Consider the following 21,581-nt stretch of genomic DNA (forward strand, 5'->3'; position numbering starts at 1 on the left):
TTCATTTAGCATGGTTTTTATTGTCATTTACGAGAACGTGCAGAAACTCTGGTGCCAGAGAAGCAGCCTACAGACAACACTAAAACAGTGGTGTAAAGGGTCGAAACAAATCCATTTTAACACGGCGTGCTGACATAATTTCATCACAGATGTTGGATATTTCACTATACCTTCTCATGACAATAGCCGGGGAGCAATGAACACTTAGTACAATTCAGTTTCATTGAAGAATCCTTTGATCATTGTCAGATGTGACTAGATCCACTAGACAGCTGTGGGAAGATCCTTCCACAAAGCTGATTTCTTAGTCTGGTGGCTAATCGGACCTAAGAAACAAACACACAGAACGCCATAGGAGCTCAGAAATATAGGGCAGTGAAACATGGCAGTGGTGTTAGCCGTTGCTGTTCAGCGATTCCTGGGACTGCAATGGATGGCTTACTTTTGGGGTTAAAATAGGTATAGATTTCCTCCTAAATCAGTAGCTGCTAGGTCAATACTTTAGACAGGGTCTGGTTAACGTGTACTGTTTGCTACCAATTTATTCGTTGGGCTAGAAAGATAATTAAGTCACCTTCTCTTTCTGTTTGTGAACAGTCTGCAATCAGCTGACAGCTGTTTTGGTTTTAGTCTTTTATTCACAGAAATGCTGCCCCTCCACATGCCTCAGCACAGGGGAGTAACGGGGCATAAAGCTCCCTCTTTTTCTCCTGTACAGCCTACCGGTATTGCTACCCATCAAGCACTGTTGTCAGCCTACTACTACCCTCCCTTTGCCGGTGGGCAGCGAGCGGCTTGGCAAGGGCGGGGAGCCTTGACTCTGTCCCATCAAACGCATTGGCCAACGCAGCTGAACCAACACGGAGAGGAAAATGGTCTGTGCCAGGTATGACTTTCCCCAGCCAGCCAGCCAGGAGGCACCAGGGACTAGAGTAATACGGAGTCCGGCTCTGCTCTGGGCAGTCTAACTTACACCCTTACCACAGTCTAGTACTGCATTAGTTCCATGAATTGTTTTTGCTCGGGAGATTGACTGGCCAACACTAACAAAATGTCCAGCTCAACCGGTTAGACCATATACATAGGTCTATGGGGCTGCTAGGCAGTGGATTGTCTAGCTGAGAAGGTAGGAGCCCAGGGTTTCTGATCTGAAAGCCCCTCATTCAATATCTGTTGCTGATTTAAATAGAATTGCTCAGACCTCTAACGCTTGGTACTAGAACTGGTCAAAAATGGCATTTGACACTTGTTTTTGTCTTAAATTGGGATGAAAAATTGAAATTTCATATTTTTCCGCAGAACAGAAATGCCAAAAAATGTCAGTTTGGAAACACCGAAAAATCTCATTGAAACATTTTTGCTTTGATAATGTAGAAATATATTTAAAATTAATATGAGAAAATCAGAGCAATAAACCAGGACTGTCCAAACAAAATAGGCCATTGCAAATTTGAATGATTTCAAACAATTTCTGGGGAAAATATCTTTGATATCGATACGGTTGCATGAAACATTTTGACTTTGATGACACAATGTTCTCAATCCGCTCTGCTTGAGACAGTCTTCCCCAGGCAAAGGGAGTGTGTAATCCAGGCTAACACTTCCCCCCCTGCTTCAGGGACTCAAAGTTTGTTACTGACCTCAAGCTCATGTACTGGTTCTTTAGCTCATGCTGTCGGATTCAGAAGTCAGGACAACCCAGCTGTGGAAGCAGTTTGCAAGAAATAGACATTTGGAAATTCAACGTGTATCTGACTTACCTAAATAGTGAGTGGTCAGAAGGGAAGGAGATAACGTTGTGGTCTCCTTTTATGTACCTCTTTGTAGAGCTGTGGAAAGTAAGAAAAATCCATCTGTGAATGTACTAACTGTGCAAAACAGCCATTCAACCTTCACTCCTTGGTATACTGCATTATTAAAGAGCAGAAGAAATTATTTTTTATTTATGCCTCATCTTTCCCTTCTGCCTGATCTTTTGGAAACTCTTCCCCCTTAAAAACTGCCCCTCATTGACTTCTGTTCTACCGGTTCTGATTCTTCCAGCCAAGACACCTGTGCCCATGTGCTTGCCCCCCCCCCACAGCTGCCCAGGCCACTTTGGAGCGTTGCCATTTGGGTGATCAGAATGGGATTCTGGTACCCTCAGAGGCCCTGTCTCTATGCTATGTCTACACTGCAGCTGGGAACAGCAGGCCTTCCAGCCTGGGTAGACGGTCATGTACTACCTCTGCTCGAGCTAGTGTGGAGATTATGGCCTGGGCCAGCCACCTAAAACACACCCAGGGGGTCAGGTGGGCTTGTATTTAGGCAACTATTTTTAGTGCAGTAGCTCGAACAGAGCTAGCCATGTCTGCCTGGCCTGGGAGGCATACCCCAGAGTTTGTCCTAAAGAACCCAGCCTTGACTCCTCTCTGTGGGAATCTCCCCATCCCGCAAGAAAATTTCCAAAGAAAATTTTGACAAATGAGGAGAGGTGGTTTTTTTTTTTTTTTTTTTTTTAAATTAAACATTTCTACAGAAAATCTTCAAATTGTGTTGGGTGGAAATTTTGAACCCTGAAAAATGGGCCACCAACAGACCCATTTTCTGGTTTGGGCCAAACTATTTTGGTTTTTGGCCAAACTATTTCGGTCGGTGGGTGTTTTGGCTTTTTGTCAAAAGATCGAAATCTGCCACAGAAAGCCAATACTTGCATGAAAAAATTCATTTTGTCAAAACCCCCAATTTTCCACTGTGAAACAGCTTTGACAGAAATCTTTCGAGCAGTCCGAGGCTGTCCCTTTCCAATCCTTGAGTCGCTCAGTTCTCAGGAGTCTGCCGAGCACCATGTCCCTGTTCTACCATTTCAGCCATATTCCGCTTGCATACCTGTAACGTTTCGTGTTGATAAGCCAGTGCACAAAGTCCTTGGCCTTCATCTTGTCCAAATATCTGGTAAAATCACTGGTGAAGGTGCCTTCGGAATGCCTCTTGATATTGGAAGTAAAACTCCGAGCGCTTTTCGATTCGAAAGATTGCCATCTGTTCGGGAGAGAGGGATGGGGAAAAGTTAAGGAGGGTGTTGTGCTGGGATGGGTACGGGGTCCTGTGGATAGCACACCGTAGCGGCAGTTGGTAGGCATGAATTCTGGTCCTGCCCTTGCCGCTGACTTGCTATGGCAATGTAACTGTATGTAAGTCACATCCCTTTTATCCTGTGTGTGTTTAGACTAAGTTCTTCAAGGCCCAGACAATCTCTTTCTGGATAGTATCTAGTGTACCAGGGCCCTGATCTTGGTCTGAGCCTGTAGGCTCTACCATAAAACCAAAACATACATTTCCTTACGTAGAGCTACACTATATACAATTAATAATACCTCACTCTTCTTTAGAGCGTCTATTGTAGATCTCAAAGTGCTTTACAAAGGGAGTCAGCATCATATCCACATTTTATAGATGGGGAAACTGAGCCATGGGGCAGTGAAATGATTTGCCCAAGGTCACCCAATAGACCAGTGGCAGAGCTAGGAGCAACCGAGCTCTGCTAAATCCCTGTCTAGTGCTCTATCCACTAGGACTCACTGCATCTTAAAGTCACCCACATAATCTACAACAGGACTGGGCACTGCGTAGATGAACCTGATGAACCAAGACCAAATCCACACAGTGCCTAGCACAATGTGGTCCTGGTTCATCAGGACAATATCAAGCTGTGGAGGGGTTGCAAGTTCTTTTGGAGGATAGGATTAAAATTCGAAATGGTCTGAAGTAAATAGGATGAAATTCAATAAGGACAAATGCAAAGGACTCCACTTAGGAAGGAACAATCAGCTGTGCACATACAAAATGGGAAATGACTGCCTAGGAAGGAGTACTGCAGAAAGGGATCTGGGGGTCATAGAGGATCACAAGCTAAATGAGTCTGTGTAACACGGTTGCCAAAAAAGCAAACATCATTCTGGGATGTATTAGCAGGACAGGAGTATTGTAAGTAAGACATGAAAAGTAATTCTTCCGCTCTGATTAGGCCTCAACTGGAGTATGGTGTCCAGTTCTGGGTGACACATTTCAGGAAAGAGTTGGACAAATTGGAAAAAGTCCAGAGAAGAGCAACCAAAATGATTAAAGGTTTAGAAAACACGGCCTATGAGGGAAGATTGAAACAAATGAGTTTTAGTCTGGAATAGACTGAGGGGGGACATAACAGTTTTCAAGTACAAAAAAGGTTGTTACACGGAGGAGGGAGAGAAACTGTTGTCCTTAACCTCTGAGGATAGGACAAGAAGCAACGGGCTTAAATTGCAGCACGGGAGTTTTAGGGTCAGACGTTAGGAAAAACGTCCTGTCAGGATAGTTAAACACTGGAATAAATTGCATAGAGAGGTTGTGAAATCTCTAACTGTAGATTTTTAAGAGCAGGTGAGACAACCACCTGTCAGGGATGGTCTATATAATACTTAGTCCTGCCATGAGTGCAGGGGACTGGACTAGATGACCTCTCGAGGTTCCTTCCAGTCCTACGATTCTATGATCACCAGGGCTCCTAGACGATACTGCAATGCATAATGACATGGTCCATATTCTGTGCTGCTTTCCTAATACACCTCACCATCTTATTCACTTTTTCATCTGCTGTACATTGTAATATGCCGTACCATCACCTGGCAGCAAAGCCAAATAAAACATAAAGAAAAGGAGGACTTGTGGCACCTTAGAGACTAACCAATTTATTTGAGCATAAGCTTTCGTGAGCTACAGCTCACTTCATCGGATGGATCGGATGCTGTAGCTCACGAAAGCTTATGCTCAAATAAATTGGTTAGTCTCTAAGGTGCCACAAAGTCCTCCTTTTCTTTTTGAAATACAGACTAACACAGCTGTTACTCTGAAACCTGTCAAATAAAACAGAGTAATTGACATTGTTAAGCTGTATCTGATGGTAGCATTTCTGATATCTCCACCTACTTCAGCCCAGTACCACCAACCCACGGTGTACTTGTCAGTCTCAAATGCACCTTACCTAGATTCATCGGACAAATCTTTGAGGACAATCTGCCAGCTGGCTGGGATCAACACCACGATTACTAGTCCATATAGGTAGAGCCACTGTAGGCTTTTCATTTGGCCTTCTGTACAAGAAATAACACCCGACGTTACAATTTGCCAACAAATTAAAGCCAGCCTTAGCTGGATGAATCACAACACAAGTAATTTTAAACTGCATTTCCAGCATTTTGATGGGTAGAAAATTAGATCCTAGGACCTGGTTGCCTATAGGCATATATAATCAAAAGTACACGATTACAAGAAAACAGCTGTATATTTCAAAGACTCGTTTAATGGTAATAAACCTTACCCTGCACTCCTGTCTATATGGTCCCCATTACCACAGCAGCTGAGCACCTTACAATCTTTAGTGTATTTTATTTATATATATCTACACACCCTTTAGAAGGTCTAATTAATAATGGTTCAAAGGTTTGAAATCAGGGGTGCTGGAACAATTTTTATAGTGGGGATGCTGAGAGCCATTGAATCAAATTATAAACCCAGTAAATGATGGAATCCACTTCAAGCCAGGAGGCATAGCAGTGTCCCCTATACCCCTAGTTCCAGCCCCAATGTTTGAAATTGCTCATTATCCCCATATCTTCCTTTAGCTGGTCACTTGTAGGACAGTGACACATTACTGAAGCAAGTAAATCAGACTGTTTCCTGAGAAGGTTAGTCAAAATCCAAATGATTATTTAATTTTTTTTTTTTTAAATCTCCCTAGTTTTATGAATAATTTAGAATTTCTAATCCTTTCCCTACCATCAGATACATCACCCTGACTTCACTTCTTCAAAGCGCTAAAACTGGATACTAGGAAGGGGGAAAAGGCTTACCTTGCACAAGAACCAATGTTCTCCTAAAATCAGAATCTTGTTTTCCTTGTACAAACCGGTTGTGGCTAAACTCTGCTCCTCACCAGTGCTTTTAAGCTTGTTAGCAGGATGCTAAAAGATGACAGGTGGGTCACCGGTACTCTGGTTTTTAGTTCCATGGGTCGTTATGAATCATTACATGTTTTTTTTTTTAAGTGGGTCTATTGCAAAACCTACAGTTGCCGCATTTTTCCACGTCCGCCTTCAGCAACTTGTTTTTTACAGTGCTTGGACCAATCAACCTACCTATCAATTTTTCCCTTGTAGATAAACTGGTCCCTTATTGCCACAACACATCCTATGTGGAGAAATGATTTCTGAGCCTGCAGGGTTTCTGTTCCAAACACCTTTCTGCTCAAGTGAAAAGAAAAGAGCGAGAGTGCCAAATAAACCCACCCCATTTTGGGACAAAAATACTTAAATAGACAATCTTCCTCGATCTCTGGAAGATCAGCCGTGAATCTCAAATAACTTAACAGGGATTCAACACATGTTGGGGTCCTGGCTCACAAGTTGGCTCCTAGGTGCTCTTGCAATATAAATGAATAAGGAATCTCACTGTACTACAACGACTTACTTAAATTATGGTCCTGGATCGAACTCGTCTACTGAGGATAAACTTTCCATCCCAAGCAGTATTTTGGCCACCTCTAACTTCCCCTGAAACAACAGGCTAGATGCTTGGCTGGTGTAAACTGGCATCACTCTGATCTTGATGGAGCGAAGCTGATTCAAATTAGCTGAGGATCTGGTCCCACTTTTGATTTGGTGCTTTTTCTCAGACCAGCTCTGGGCAGTATTTTGGAGTTGATCAGACCAGCTTGTTTTGATAGCTGTGTCCTGGGGAAAGGACACAGTGTTTTTTCCTTCTGTGAAAATTGTTCTAATCATTTCTATATCACTGAAGCTCGAGAAGGAAAACTACTTAAGAGTCATCCAGTCCAGCCCCCTGCCAGGGCACTGTTATCCAATATGGCCTCTGCCCCAGTGCTCCCTGCCAATGCGTGAATGCCACACTAGTCTTTGCAGTGAAGAATTCTGCACAGGTTTGCTGCAAGTCCTTTTAACTCCCTCCAGCAAGAAATCCATTCAGGCTGGAAGGTGACTGGGAGCAACTTTACACTCTCTCCTCAGCCCTATTGTGGAGGAATCATGCTGTCAGGTTATTCACCCCCTACCCAGGAGTCAAGGGAGCTGCGGGGAGATACTTTATGCCTAGGGCACAGGTAATTGTCAATGAATGCATTGCATCCATTGTTGCCATTTGAAGGAGCTGTCCACTGGCTTTGGAGGGAGTGAGGCAGCTGCAGGTTAGCTCTTGGGGAAAGCAAGGGCTGAGAGACCTGTCTCTGAGAGTTTTCAGGACTAGCATTAAACACTGGTGGACAATTTCTGTTGCCTGGAACTGTTGGAGATTTCCCATTACCCCTGTGAGCTAGGTTAGCCTGGGACTCTACACACTCTTTCCCTAAGACCTGGGCCTGTCGGCGGCCCTTTTTGTCTCATTTCCCTGATCTTCCAGTCTCATGTTGATGACAATGCTATTCTGGAGCAAATGTTTGAATGGCGGAACTCCAGTGGGAATTAGAATTTTCACCACCTGTTTAGAACTGTGTAAACTGGAGTCCAACTTTATTGGTCCTCCAAATCTATGGACAATGTTACATACCTTTTTTTAACAATAGGTTGCGCTCTTTAGATAAACTACTGGCATTTAATCATGTGTGGAATCGGCCAGAATTTTTTGGCTGAAACTTTCTTTTGCCGCCTTCCTCTCCCCAAAAAGCAGATTTGGCAATACAGAAATGTCTTGTGAATTTTTGTTGACTTTTGCCAAATTGTTGGTATTTGTTGACTTTTGGGGGGGCTGATTGTTCATTGCAGGAAAAACAAACAAAAACATCATCATTACAAATGGCCAAAATCAAAACAAGATGGTTTGATATTGTTGCAACAAAACATTTCATTTGACCAGAAACAAAGTTTTTTTTTCTTGTCTTTGACTTGCCAGAAATTTCAATATTTTCCTTGTTGTTCTGACCCTAAATCTATAATTTTTTCCACCCCAGCTACTCAAAATTGCCAAACAAACTGATTCCTTCGAGTAAGCAGGAATTTCAAAGTTTATCAAGAAAAGGATTAAAAGAGAAACAGCAAGAATTATGGACCAAGGAGGGAAGAGGAAGAAGATACTATGAAGTATGTCCCCCAAAACAGAGGGTAACGTGCTACTCTAAAGCTCTGACAGGATGTGAATCTACTATATACAGCAAGGTGCACTCGGGGACTTTATGTGCACCGTAGCAGTGTCCACACCAGATGTTACAAGCTAGGGTGCTGTAGATTCACACAATGGCTTGCCGTGCAGTAACTTTCCATGTAGACAACTCATTTGTATAAATGAGATTAGAATCTGGCCCTGGGAGTTTGACCATTTACTTCACTGGGAACAGCCCTGAGCACTTTTGAAAATTTCCTACTTCCTGTTCCGTTGCAGGATTGATTCATTCTTCTTCTTCTCAGACTGCTTAACCCAGTCTGATTCCTATAACTTTTGGTATTGACGCAGACACAATGGCTCCACTTTTTAACTTCTCTGCTGTTCACATTCTTCACGCTTTTCAGTCTCGGAACAGTCCTATTGCAGCCAAGTAATTATCTTTCCACCAAAGAGGGTTTTTTAATATCACTGTCCAAATATCATTGTGGTTCAAATGGGTGCTGGACTAGAAGAGCCTTCTGCTAATTAGGTATAATCATGGTTTTAAAAGAAAGCTTTTGACATCACAAAAGCAAGGCAATAATAGATTAATTAGCTCAACCTTTGGAAAACAGGTCCAAATTGTACTGCTCTCTAGCACGTCATTCCATATTACCTGTTTATTAATGCTATCCAATTTAGTTTGCAGGGACATTGTTATGATATAGTGTAATGATCTCATGACCTTGTAAGGAACTCCAGACATCAGCTGTGACAGCTACTAGGGATGGGGGCGGGGGGGATCCAGTTTCAACCAGTATATCTAAAAATATGAAGGTTCATCATGATTCTTATAGCTGCAGAATGAGATGAACACTCCAGTAATGATCAAAAATGTGAATTTTACTGTAACAAAAAAGATTTGCATGAGTACAAGAACACCCCACTCAACCGTTCGGGATATACTGATTTAGGGTGAACATTGTCCAAGGGTTGCCGTTTTTTAAGAATTTCCTGCAAGGCATCAATCCATGAAGAAAATGGCTTGGATCCAAAATGAACAGTTAGCCCTGAGACAAAATAGGTGGCTCTTAACACAGTTGTGTTTGAAATCTGAGCCCTTCCTTTCCTGGCGGGGAAGCATTTTGTTCTTCTAAGCGATCTGCCAAGCTATGGAAAAGATTAACATTTGACATCTGGGCACAACTGACAATGCATGCTTCTGCTGGGGAGGGGCGGGGACCATTGTACTGGTGCCAGGAATAGCAATTGTAGAGAAAGTCCTGCCCAGGAGCCCTGTGATAGAGGTTCATAGGAGCTGTGAGGGAATGGAGCATGCTCTGTGCCAGATGGAATCGTCATAAACTGTAGCTGCTGAGCACCAACAAGTTTCTATTGAGCATGTGCAAACTGAATTTTTTTCAATGGCTTATCCCTTGGTTAGATTTGGGCGGCTTTCCCAGGGGGACAGCAAAAGACACATTCCGGACACAGAGGCCACTCCCTTGCCTTTCAGAGGTTGATTAGGGCCCTAAAGATGGCCAGGCTCTGCCAGCCACATCTTTGCTGGCTCAGCTGCCACACCCCCAGATGATATCAGTTAGAGGGGTTGCATGAATTAATAGGCTCAGCTAAAAGGAGGCTGGGTTGGGGGGAGAGGGATAGGTCAGTGGTTTGAGCATTGGCCTTCTAAACCCAGGGTTGTGAGTTCAATCCTTGAGCCATTTAGGGATCTGGGGAAAAAATTGGGGATTGGTCCTGCTTTGAGCAGGGGGTTGGACTAGAAGATCTCCTGAGGTCCCTTCCAACCCTGATATTCTGTGATTGTACAGAGAGCGCTGAGTGGCAAGGAAGGAAGCAGCAGAGAGTGGCAAAAGGCCTGTCAGATAAGTCAGGGGAGCAAGGTGTGGTCCAGGAAGCCCAGACAGACTGAACTAGGTTAGCCCTTGAAAGCCGCCGGGCTATGACTGGTGGGAAGCAATGGGTGCCCATTGCATGTTGACTAAATTTGGACTCTCTATGGGGAAGAAACCAGAGAGTCAGCAGCCTGGCAAAAGGACTTTGCATTGAGCCCCGGCAGGGCAGGAGATTATTTTGGTCTGTGTTGGACATGAAGATTCTTTTGTTGGAGCTTTTATTTACCGCCCCTGAACCCCAGGAGGGGGAGCAAACTGAGCTTGATTTGGCTGGAGGGCCAACGTGCCAGAACAGGCCACTGGGAGCCAAAGGAGGAGATGAGGGGAGTTGTAATACTGCATTCTGCTGCCAGGGGGAGCGCAGGTGGTGACTTCTCTCCTTGTATTGCCAAATTTCAAGCCCTTGCTCCAAAGCATGGAGGGGCTGGAGCTTCTGGACGCAACAGTGGTAAAAATGTTTTTTTACCATGGGTGAACTAATGTAACTTTCCCTGACCTCATCCTGGGAAACATCTGAAGTGTGGTAGTTTAAAAAAAAAAAAAAATTCAGCTTGAGGCAGACACCCGGCCTAGAAAAACTTCAGCCAAACTGATTAAAATGTGGCAAAGTTATAAGCCATTGAAAATAGGGTCTTATGGTGGAAAGTGTTGGGCTAACTTAACTGTAGATCGTCACCTGTGCTGGCTAGAATAGTAAGGAACCTTGGCACATGCATGCTTGGAAGGGAGTCATAGAATATTAGGGTTGGAAGAGACCTCAGGAGGTCACCTAGTCCAACACCCTGCAGGGCACTGAGATCATGAGATGGAGTGGAGAAGGGAACATATGTGGTACTGCTAACCCCCAACATTCAGAAATCATGAGTTTGCTTTAAAAGAATCCTTAGATTTAAATATATATATTTCGGGGGTTCATTTTGTTTGGCGGCTGGTTTCTGAGACTTGAAGGTAAATCATAATAATAAGGTGCACTCAGGTCACATTTTCAGTCTTTGCTGTTGCTGGGGCTAGAAACTAGCTTTTAGTCTTTCACAGGAAAGCTGAGAGTCCCACCAAATCCCATGGCTCTGGGAGGTGGAGCTTTAAGTAAAACACCACATATTGTGAGACTCATGAGCAAATTGTGAGAGTTAGCAACACTGGGGAGAGACACATTTAAGGGAGGGGAGGAGCTATTTCACAGATAATCAATGTTTCCATGAAGAAGATTCTTCTTCCAGCCCATACGTAGTCTAATTTTTGGAGGGTTGCGGTGCCATCTTCTTTCACCACAGGGTGTCTCCCCAGCACAGCAATAATACAGAGCAGGCATGGATTGGTTCTAAACACCGGGAAACACACTCCCTTTCAGAGCCAGGAATCCTGATCCCTGGTCTCCTGCTCTAAATACTAGATCCCAAACCTGGGAATGGAACCCAGGACTCCTGATTCCTAGTTCCCCCATAACCGTTAGAGCACACAACCCCTGCTTGTACCTTTTATTGTATATCCCAGAGAGGGGTCCATTTAGGGATCTGGGGCAAAAAAAAAAAATTGGGGATTGTGCCTGCTTTGAACAGGGGGTTGGACAAGATGATCTCCTGAGGTCCCTTCCAACTCTGATAGTCTATGAGGTGTAACTAAATGGTGCAGACCCCTCTGAGTGCCAGCCTACTGTTTGCAAAAAGAAAAGGAGTACTTGTGGCACCTTAGAGACTAACCAATTTATTTGAGCATAAGCTTTCGTGAGCTACAGCTCACTTCATGTGCCAGCTGAGATTTAAACCGGGCCTTCTCCCAGCCTGTCTTGTCTGAACAGATCAGAGCTGTGCTGAATGGTTCAGCCCAGATCTCACCTGCCCAGCCTGCTGTAAGGATCCCAGGCATGTTCATTGCAGAGCATTTGCAGCAGATAGAGACCCACGACTGTGGCTCTTGGCTGCCTTGCTTCGTTGCAGGCCCTGGTTGCTGTCTGTTTTCCTGAGAGTCTGTTCAGTGGCGAAGCCTTCCAGTGGTGACCTCTTCGGCAGGAGGAGGGGTTGTGTGCTGTATGTTATGACTGATGTATGTAGATTCTGTCAGCGCTAGTTCGTCCTGTGTGCTTAATCTGTGCCTTTCCCTTTAGGGGCTGTACTGCCTCTGATAACTTGGTCTCAGTGACAGGGGAGGAACCTTTCCCCTCAATCCTCAGATGAGAGCAGGTGATGGGGACTGGCAGTAGAAGGTAGAGAGGAAGGATGGCCTACTGGTTAGGGTACTATCTTATCACTTAGGCTATGTCTAAACTGTAATTGTAGATGGATCCGAGCTAGCTTTGATCTAGCTAGCTCAGGTGAAGGTGCTAAAGCATGAATCAGCCACCCCTTGTGTCCCCAGCCTGTGGCCCAGTCTGCCACAGCTTCACTGCTCTTGGTACCCGAGTTAGCTAGAGTCAAGCTAGCTTCGCTATGTCTACATGTGCGGCAATTACACCTCTGAATGCAAGTACAACTGGATATCTAGGTTTGATAGCCAGCACGTTGCCATAGCAGTGAACTGGTGCCGGTCCTCCAGACCCCCGGTGAAATAAGGGGACGCTCGGATATGATGAGCTCCATCCTCTATGCCTGGCAACCACCGTCACATACGGGGGTCTGGCTCATTTTCCATTGGAAGAGGGCTTGTCCACATCTCCCATGAGTTGTCCTGGTGCGATTCAATCTGCACCAGTCTCTCCGACATAAATCGAAACCCACTGGTTCCTCGACAGGGTCGACGACGAACTGTTTGTTTTTGATAGGGTAACCAACCCTCCGGGATTGGCCTGGAGGCTGTCGGAATCGGCATCGATCTCCTGGTGACTATTGAAAGCAATCCGGGAGATTTTAATAGGATATTTTAAGAAAATGACATTGTCATGTTGGGGGGAGGGGGGAAACATCTCCCGCAATAGCTTCAGTCAGAGTTGGCAATGCTAGTTTTTGAGCAGTCAAAACGCTGCACGTGACTCTCCATTGAGCCTCGGCGTCGAAGTTGAGTGTAAAGGTCTCCATGTGGGTCCATAGAGGGTTGTGGGATTTTAGTCTTGTCTTTGGTGGGTTCTGCAAGACTGCCGTGCAATGGGATCCTCGTGTTTTCATTGACCTGGTTGAGAAAGCTCCTGTAGTCTGTGACGGCTGGGTATGAGAGAGTACTGGGAGCCAGTCCACTGGAGGCGATTTTGAGCATCCCTGACACCATGCACATAGAGTTGTGGAGTTGAGTATTGAGGAGTTTAGCATGACTGCTGGGAGACCACACTGGGGCACAGTATTCAGCCACAGAATGTACCAAAGCAATTGTTGCGGTTTGTAAAGTCCGTGGACTGGAGCCCCATGATGTTCCGGCCAGTTTCCTGATAAGCACAGCGTGAGACCTGACCTTATTGCAGGTTAGACTCCAACCTAGTCTGAAACCATTTCCCACTAAATAGAAGGATGGGGGTTGGGGGGGGAAGGAAAAGTCCCACCCTGTAAATAACCTCCTGTGAGCCACATCCTTTGCCTTGTGAATCAGCCCTACTCCCTTTCCCATTGGTCACACAAACCTTTTCGCCTCCTCCCTCACAACCGCAGTTAGACACAATTTTACACGTGGCTGGCTGTCGGAGCGGCATTGTGTTGCTCTCTGGCCCAGGAGCTAGAGCGAGGCTCCTTCTGCAGATTGCAGCAAACAGTTCCCTGAGCCCCGGTAGCCATTTGTCCATCTCTGCTCCTTGCATCCAGGTGCCCATTGGCACTAAGCTCTTAGGCCATTCTCTGAAGCAAGGTCAGGAGACATTGGGATTTGCAATTATGAGCTGTCTATTCAAATTATTTTTTGGCTAATTGTTCATGACTTGCCAGAGTTTATCCTTCTTTCTATTTTCCTCAGTCTGATTTAACTTCCAATTTTTAAAGGACGCCTTTTTGACTAACTGCCTCTTTAACTCTGTTTGGTCAGGATGGCTTTTTTTGTTGTTGTTGTTGGTCCTCTTTCTTTTTCCTTAAATTGGGGTATACATTTAGTTTGAGCCTCTATTATGGTGTGCTTAAAGTTTCCATGCAGCTTGTAGGCATTTCACTGTTGGGACCCTTTTTTAATATTCATTTAACTACCTTCCTCATTTTTGTGTAGTTCCTGTCTTTGAAGTAAATGCGACTGTGGTGGGTTTCTGTGGCATTCCCCATCCCCTTCTGATTAAATTTCAATGAAAAATTTCATCCCACAATTAAAATTTGGCAAATTTTGACGAGCTCCTGTTGACGTATCCTGTCCGGAATCCATTTAGAGGTAGGTTTTGAAGGTTTAGATTTTTATTGGTTAATGTCAGTAAATATTGATTTCACTGTACACGGTACGAACCAATGAAAGGAGATTTTTCCACCAACAGTAATCAAAATTTAGACAGGCAAAGAAAGAAAAATGGAGTTTGATTTTTAAGGCTATTGACTTTGGATTGTTTGACCTGTGATGTTGACAATTTGTGTTATAATGAGGAGTCTTTGTGGCACCTTGGAGACTAACAAAAGACTAACACAGCTACCACTCTGAAACCTGTATTATAATGGTTATAAAGCTTTAACTTTTTGCATCTAAATGACAATGGTCATTAAATAATTATTGTCCAAACCCCCATAGTTTCCTGCTACTATGAACATTGAAATAGACAAAACCAGAAAAAAAGCTTAAAAATAAACATTGCTATTATCCATCATAATAATAAAAATCAAATTCTGCCCTACTTATAGAATCTACTTCTATAAAATCTTATAGCAAGGGTAAAAATTCTATATAAGTCTCTAGAGCAAATACTTTGGCTCTCTTGTTTAATTTTCATTCCTATTATATCCTAGGATGTGCTAGTGATTATCGTCTTTTTTTTTAGCACTGCAGAAAATGACCTAGCAAAGAAATTTTTAAAAGTTTGAACTGGTTTCTAGTTCCAGTCCAACCCTCAGTAACAGGAGACGTATGACAAGGAGCGTATTGTTCAACAAAGGTGGGTCAAGAGCCATTGAGTTATCCCACGGTATTGTACTTCCTGGCACGATAACTGGAGGTGGCAAGCTAGCTAGATGCCAAGCAGACCGGGGCTGGGACGGATGCAGGATGCCAAGTCATGTAGTTAAATAGTTGGGGAGTCCAAATATCCTGTAACCAATCCAGGGCTTCCTGGATGTCCTGCTGTGGACACTTGGAACTTCATGGGAGTGGCAGGGACAGAACTTGGACCCTTCTACCCCAAAGAGCAAGAACCACAGAGTGGGCGAACCAGGGCTTAAATTCTCATAGAGCATTTCCTAGAGCCACCCACAGGAGGCGCCAGGGCTTGGGGCTTCAGCCCCGCAGCTTTGAAAATATTTACCAGAGCTCCACTCTAAACAGCTCCAGCTGAATTTAAGCCCTGGGGTGAACCAGGGGCCAGGACACTACTCTGGAAGCTCTGGCCCCAACAATGCACTTTATGGCAGTGCTCATGGGGCGGGGGGCAGAGTCCCCTCTTGCCTCAACCCCCAAAATGAGGAGGGATGTTAGGGGGTGGAGGTACCAGGAGAACTCCCTATTGTGGTGAGGAAGCACCCAAAGAGTTGTCAAAGGGATCATTGGGGTGCAGGTGACTGTGCTGGGTTGTTACCTATCTGGGAACCTTGGAGGTAATTTGACTAATGAAGTTGCAGCCTGGTTACAGCCCATACCACGTGTCCTTACCTTCTTCCATGCAGTGAGCACACACCCCTGCTGATTGAGGTAGGGGGAAAGCAGAACTAGCCAGCTAGCGTGGGCCACTGAAAGCAACTATTGACTTCCATGGGAGATGAGGTAGGCCAGCGCTGACCACTTTGGGGCAGGGACTTTCTCTTACTATGGCTATATGTTCACTGCACATTTAACCTGGGCTATTATCTGGGTGTTGCCCTTAACTCCCCTTCTTGTCCACACATGCAACCCTCTCATCAGAGTTTAATGGTGCTTTACACCTGAACTAGCTGGTCCTTCCTGGGGTATAGGCTAAAACCCGAGCAAGGCTTTCATTTGGGCTGGTAACCCTCCCATTTTGCAGTGTGGATATAAGCTAACAAACCACGCAAGGGCTGCTAGTCCTCCAGTGCCTTCCCCCCAAACCCCTGTGTAGCCAGAAGGACAGACAAATTTTCCCACAATTCACTGGGAAAAAATATAGCATGGCTCAGTTCACTTCAGCTCAAAGACCCCCAGAAGTAGCCCCAGTGACTCAGGTAGGGCTTTGCAGTGTGGCTCATCATACCAGGGCTAAGCTAACCTGGGGGGCCGATCACCCGAGTTATCTCTGCAGTGAAGACGGTTCCCTGGGTGTCTGTACAGTACCCAGCCCCATGGAGCCCTAATTTTGGTCTGCACCTACTACATCATCATCATCATCATCCTACTACGCCTCTGGCATTTAGGGCAGTGACGAAGCTCCTCCACTCCTGTCTGTTTCTGGCAAGTCCTTTCAATGGTTCCCCAGCTGTGCCGCAGGTTTTTCAGCTCGGCTTCCACAGCTCTTCGCCATGTTGTTTGCGGGTGGCCTTGTTTTCGCTTGCCTTCCGGTGTCCATTTTATTGCTACACTGGTGATGGAATCAGTTTCCATCCAAAGCACATGAACGATCCATCTCCAACGCCTACTGGCAATGATGGTGCTCAGATCCTCTTGGCTGCACTGTGTCAATAGATCTTGGTTTGAGATTGTTCTGGGCCAAAAGTTATGGAGGATTTTTTTGAGGCAGGTTGTATGGACTGAAGACAGTTTTTGAACATGTTCTTTCTCATTCCCCAGCATTCTGCACTATAAAGTAGTGTTGAAAGTACACAGCTGTGATAAATCTTGATTTTGGTTTTGGTGGTGTACTTTGATGATTTCCAGACGGTATTTAAGCTCCTGAAGGTGTTCCTGGCTTTATTGATTTTGTTCCGGATGTCCTGGCTTGTTCCACCGTCCTGGCTGATGGTGCTGCCCAAGTATGTGAATGTTTCCACATTGGTGAGAATGTGATCCTCTATCGGTACTGGTGGTGATGAATGCTTAATTTGTATTAGGATAGCACTTATTGCTCAATAGGCACACGCAGGTTGCTCTAGCTTTGCAATGCAATCTACTGTAATAACAGGAAGTGTGTCTGTTGAGATGCAAATGAACGCATGTGAACTGTTTCGCTCATAAGCAAATGATAACGCAGTAGCTTTAGCCCTGGCAGGAGGCGAATGGGTAGGCAGCAGAGGTGAAAGTAAGCCGGTCCGGTCCGGTGTACCAGCAAGAGATCTGGGGCAAAAATTGGGGAATGGTCCTGCTTTGAGCAGGGGATCGGTCCTGCTTTGAGCAGGGGGTGGGACTAGATGACCTCCTGAGGTCCCTTCCAACCCTGATATTCTATGATATCCCAGCAACCCCTGCAGCACCCAATTACAGCGTGGCCACTCTCCCTTGTGCTGGGGAAGAGAGAAGTAACTTGTGGATGGACCACTTTGAGGTTGTTTTTTTTTATTTCTTCTTCTTCTTCTTTCTCTCCTGCTGGTAATAGCTCACCTTACCTGATCACTCTCATTACACTGTGTACGGTAACACCCATTGTTTCATGTTCTCTGTGTACATAAAATCTCCCCACTGTATTTTCCACTGCATGCATCCGATGAAGTGAGCTGCAGCTCATGAAAGCTTATGCTCAAATAAATTTGTTAGTCTCTAAGGTGCCACAAGTCCTCCTTTTCTTTTTGCGGATACAGACTAACATGGCTGCTAATCCTAAACAGGAGATAGTGAGTCCTGCGTCATCCATGACTTGGGGGCGATAAGACCCGTCGTCCCCAAGGGTGCTGATTTCCTTACTCATTTCCACTGAGCCTCCCAAGTTCTTGGCTTGGGAAGGCTGTGCCGCAAACTGCCCCCCCACCCCGGGACCTCACCCCCTATCCAACCCCCCTGCTCCCTGTATTCTGACTGCCCAGCCCCCTATCCACACTCCCGCCCCCTGACAGGCCCCCCGGGACTCCCAAGCCTATCCAACCCCCTTGTTCCCTGTCCCCTGACCCGCCCTCCCTCAGAACCTCCACCCCATCCAACCGCTCCCTGTCCCCTAACTGCCCCCCAGGACCCCCTACCCCTTATCCAACCCCATCCGCTCCCTGCCCCCTTACCAGGCTGCTCAGAGCACCAGGACTGGCAGCCCCGCCGCCCGGCCGGAGCCAGCCACGCTGCCTGGCAGGAGCTCACAGCCCCACCGCCCGGAGCGCTGGCAGCGTGGCGACCTGAGGCTGCGGAGGAGGGGGGACAGCAAGGGAGGGGCTGGGGGCGAGCCTCCCTGGCCGGGAGCTCAAGGGCCAGCAGGATGGTCCTGCGGGCTGGATGTGGTCCTCGGGCCATAGTTTGCCCACCTCCACTCTAGAAGGTGGAGTTGGAATCGCAGTTGGTGTTTCCACAGCATAGTAAATCATAGGACTGGGGTCAGGACTCCTGGGTTCTGTTCCTGGTTCTGAGCGGGATTAGTGGTGAGAGAGGCGGGGCGGGTGACTCGGGAATCCTGCGTTTCGTGCCTGGCTCTGGGAGGGGAGTGGATTCTACTGGCTAAAGCAGGGGTCTGGGAGTCAGGATTCCTGACTCCAGGAAGGGGAAGGGGGTCTAGTGGTTAGAGCAGTGCCTTTTCCCCTCAAGCAAAAAGAACGAGGAGTACTTGAGGCACCTTAGAGACTAACAAATGTATTTTATTTTACTCTGAAACCTTTCCCCTCAAGGCCGCCCTATTCCATGTGGCCTCCTCTGCCGAAAAGCTCTATAGAAATGCACGGTATTAAGTATCGTTCCAGGTGTTGATCCCGCTTATGTAAAGAGATTTCAGATGAGGAAGGTGCTGTAACTGCTCCAGGCGCTGACCTCCGGACAGCTGCCTTGGGTTTGTTATCCGCCTGTCGCTTACCAGAATCGAAAACTGCCCACCGGGGCGGCAAGGTTACAAGGAACCAAGAAGGGCGCAAAGAAAGCTCCAAAAGAATGGTTAGAACCCTGCTTCCAAATGGCGTGAGGGGGAGGCTGGAGGGAGAAGGAGAGATGAAGAGGATGTGGCACCCCTCTCATCCGTACGTGTGTGACGAGATCATGGGATTGATAGATCGCCCCCGCCCCATCCCCAGACCCCCTTTATTATGTGTGTTAATGGGAAGGCACAGGGTTAAGGCCTAGAAAGGATGACTTTTGGGGGGCTGGGGGGAGATGGTGGAGCTGAAGTATTTAGCCTGGTTTACATGCAGTTTCTGCCCCCGCATTGTAGACACCAGCTGTATGCTAAAGGCCACCGAGGCACATGGGATTTGGGTTCCTGGCTTCCTGGCCACCCTGCGTGGTGGGGTCCAGGCTGGCCGGCCCTGTGTGGCAGGGTTCCGGGCCGGCCGGCCCTGTGGGGTCAGGGCTGCTACCTGGCCCCGCAGAGTGGGGTCTAGGGTCCCTGCTGCATGACCCCCCACCGGGGGCTCCACTCCTGGCCCCACTCTGTGGAAGGGTCTCTGTGTGGGAGGCGCTGGGCATAGGGGTCTGTGTGGGGGTTGGAGGGGTGCGCTGTGGTTCTCAACCTGCAGCCCACTGCACTGGGGGATTGCATTAGCGTGGTCTACAAAAACCAGACAGGGCTGTGTCCATTGCCACTGTGCGGCCTGGAGGGTGCCCTGTTGCAGCTTTGGAAGTGCAGACAACTCCCCCAAGTCAGGGGGACTTTAAGCAGCCATTCTGGAAGGCTTGCTGATAAAGTGGTGGGGGATGCAGGCTTTCTCCAGTGCCCCCCAGGCTGGCTGACTGAATTCCAGGACCCTCCCTCCCCTGCAGTCACTCTCACAGTTGCTAGACTTGGCTCTGGATCTGGCTCTTCTGCCTAATTGCTAATTGCCTGAGCCATTTGCACAATGGTATGTGAATAAAGGACATGCCAAGCCCTATTGCCCAGAAGGGAGCGGGACTGCGTTCAGCCGACAGACCTGAAGGGCTGCAGTAATTTTTCTGAGTGGCCCTGTGTAGCTACTTTGAATCCGAAGCAGCAGAGACAAAGATCCAATGTCATCTGACAGGTTTCAGTGTAACAGCCGTGTTAGTCTGTATTCACAAAAAGAAAAGGAGTACTTGTGGCACCTTAGAGACTAACCAATTTATTTGAGCATAAGCTGTAGCTCACGAAAGCTTATGCTCAAATAAATTGGTTAGTCTCTAAGGTGCCACAAGTACTCCTTTTCTTTTTGCGAATGTCATCTGAATTAACCAAAGATATGTCTTTAAAGCAGATTCGTTAAACTCTGGTGTGGATGCCGATGTCCAGTATTCGAATGGCGTCAGTTGGGTTTAGCTTAATTCACTTTGTCCCCATGTAGACAAGCCCGGACGTCACAAGTGTAATGAGGTTTGGTGAGTCTCATAATAGTCCCGCTTCGTGTTTGTACAGAGAGGCAGGGTGGGGCTAATGGCTGAGGCACCCGACTGGGACTCAGGAGATCTCGATGGTGCTCCCAGATCTGTCTCTGACCTGCGGGGTGACCTGGGTAAGTCGCTTTTCTTCCCATCCCTTGCCGGTTTTATCTAGTTATATTGTCCGCTCTGAGAGGCAGGGACTGTCTCTCAACATGTCGGTAGAGTGTCCAGCACAATGACGCCTTGATCTTGGTTGGGTACCATAAAATGCGACTAAGCGCAGTCATATTCTTCATCCATTGAGCTCAATGTGCTTTGCCGAAAGGGAGAGTATCGTTACAGAGATGGGGAAACTGAGTCACAGAGAGGGGGCGCCACCTGCCCACAGTCACGCAGCAAGACAGTGGGGGTTTCAGTCTGTCCCTCCCAGTGGCTGAATTCTAGGGTGTGGGTAGCCATCCTCATAAACAGCAGCCCCCACATTTTAATATCACCCCAGTGGCTTAACTGAAGGAAGATGATGCAGCCCGGTAGACAGAATTTAGCTGTATCAACTTCTGTGCTGAGGGGTGACAGTGGATGCCTCAGGGTAGTGATGGGTGATCTTTCACTTTTGGGTCACTGCTCTGAGTTTAGTCAACCCTGTAATTAGTATACTGTTGGGCAACCTGGTTATATTAATAGCAACAGCTGGTTCTTATGTTGAATTTTGCACCAAAAGCGCTCTCAAAGCACTTTACTCGAGGAGATCAGCATCGTTATCCCCATTTTACAGATGGGGAAACTGAGGCACAGATCAGGGACATGACCTACACAAAGTCACGCAGCAGGATAGTAGCAGAGCTGGGACTAGAACCTCCGTGTTTTGAGTCCCAGTCACGGAGGCTCCGTTCACAGCTGCGCTCCACCCCTGTGCATTAATAGTGCTGTAGCAAAGTAAGGAGCACAGTCGAACCGTAGCTTGGTCCTGTCTCCAGGCACAATGGTTTTACCTGTGTTGGGGAGCTACAGTGTTCTCCTTGGGCACCCCCCAAATGCCAGCATGGGAGCTGCCAGGCTGCAGGTAGACCCATCGCCTTGTTACATTTACCATGGTTCTATCTATACGGTAGATGAGGCCTTCAGGTTAGGAGACTGCATTAGTCCTTGTCCACACTGCAAGCTGGCACCAGTTGGTGG

General features: G+C 46.7%; 1 protein-coding gene across 1 annotated transcript; it reads right to left on the bottom strand.

Annotated features, from left to right (window-relative positions):
- On the bottom strand, nucleotides 1–5,100 carry LOC114021857 (exendin-3-like). The gene is made up of 4 exons (XM_027832040.3): nucleotides 5,000–5,100; nucleotides 2,869–3,021; nucleotides 1,761–1,829; nucleotides 1–326 (listed from the first exon to the last, which is right to left on the bottom strand). Exons 1-4 carry the CDS (start codon nucleotides 5,098–5,100, stop codon nucleotides 317–319), a joined length of 333 nt encoding a protein of 110 aa, XP_027687841.2. The 3' UTR covers nucleotides 1–316.
- Between the last annotated feature and the right edge of the window lie 16,481 nt (nucleotides 5,101–21,581).

The sequence above is a fragment of the Chelonia mydas genome, chromosome 20, assembly GCF_015237465.2.
Source record: "Chelonia mydas isolate rCheMyd1 chromosome 20, rCheMyd1.pri.v2, whole genome shotgun sequence".
In the NCBI taxonomy this organism is placed as follows: Eukaryota; Metazoa; Chordata; order Testudines; family Cheloniidae; genus Chelonia; species Chelonia mydas.

Bases quoted from the DNA above. Each gene is read 5' to 3' on its own strand.
- LOC114021857 (XM_027832040.3), bottom strand. From the start codon at position 5,100: ATGAAAAGCCTACAGTGGCTCTACCTATATGGACTAGTAATCGTGGTG. The intron at 3,022-4,999 runs GTAAGGTGCATT...TCTCCCGAACAG, and splicing joins GATTTGTCCGATGAATCTAG to ATGGCAATCTTTCGAATCGA. The intron at 1,830-2,868 runs GTATGCAAGCGG...TACTTTCCACAG, and splicing joins ATCAACACGAAACGTTACAG to CTCTACAAAGAGGTACATAA.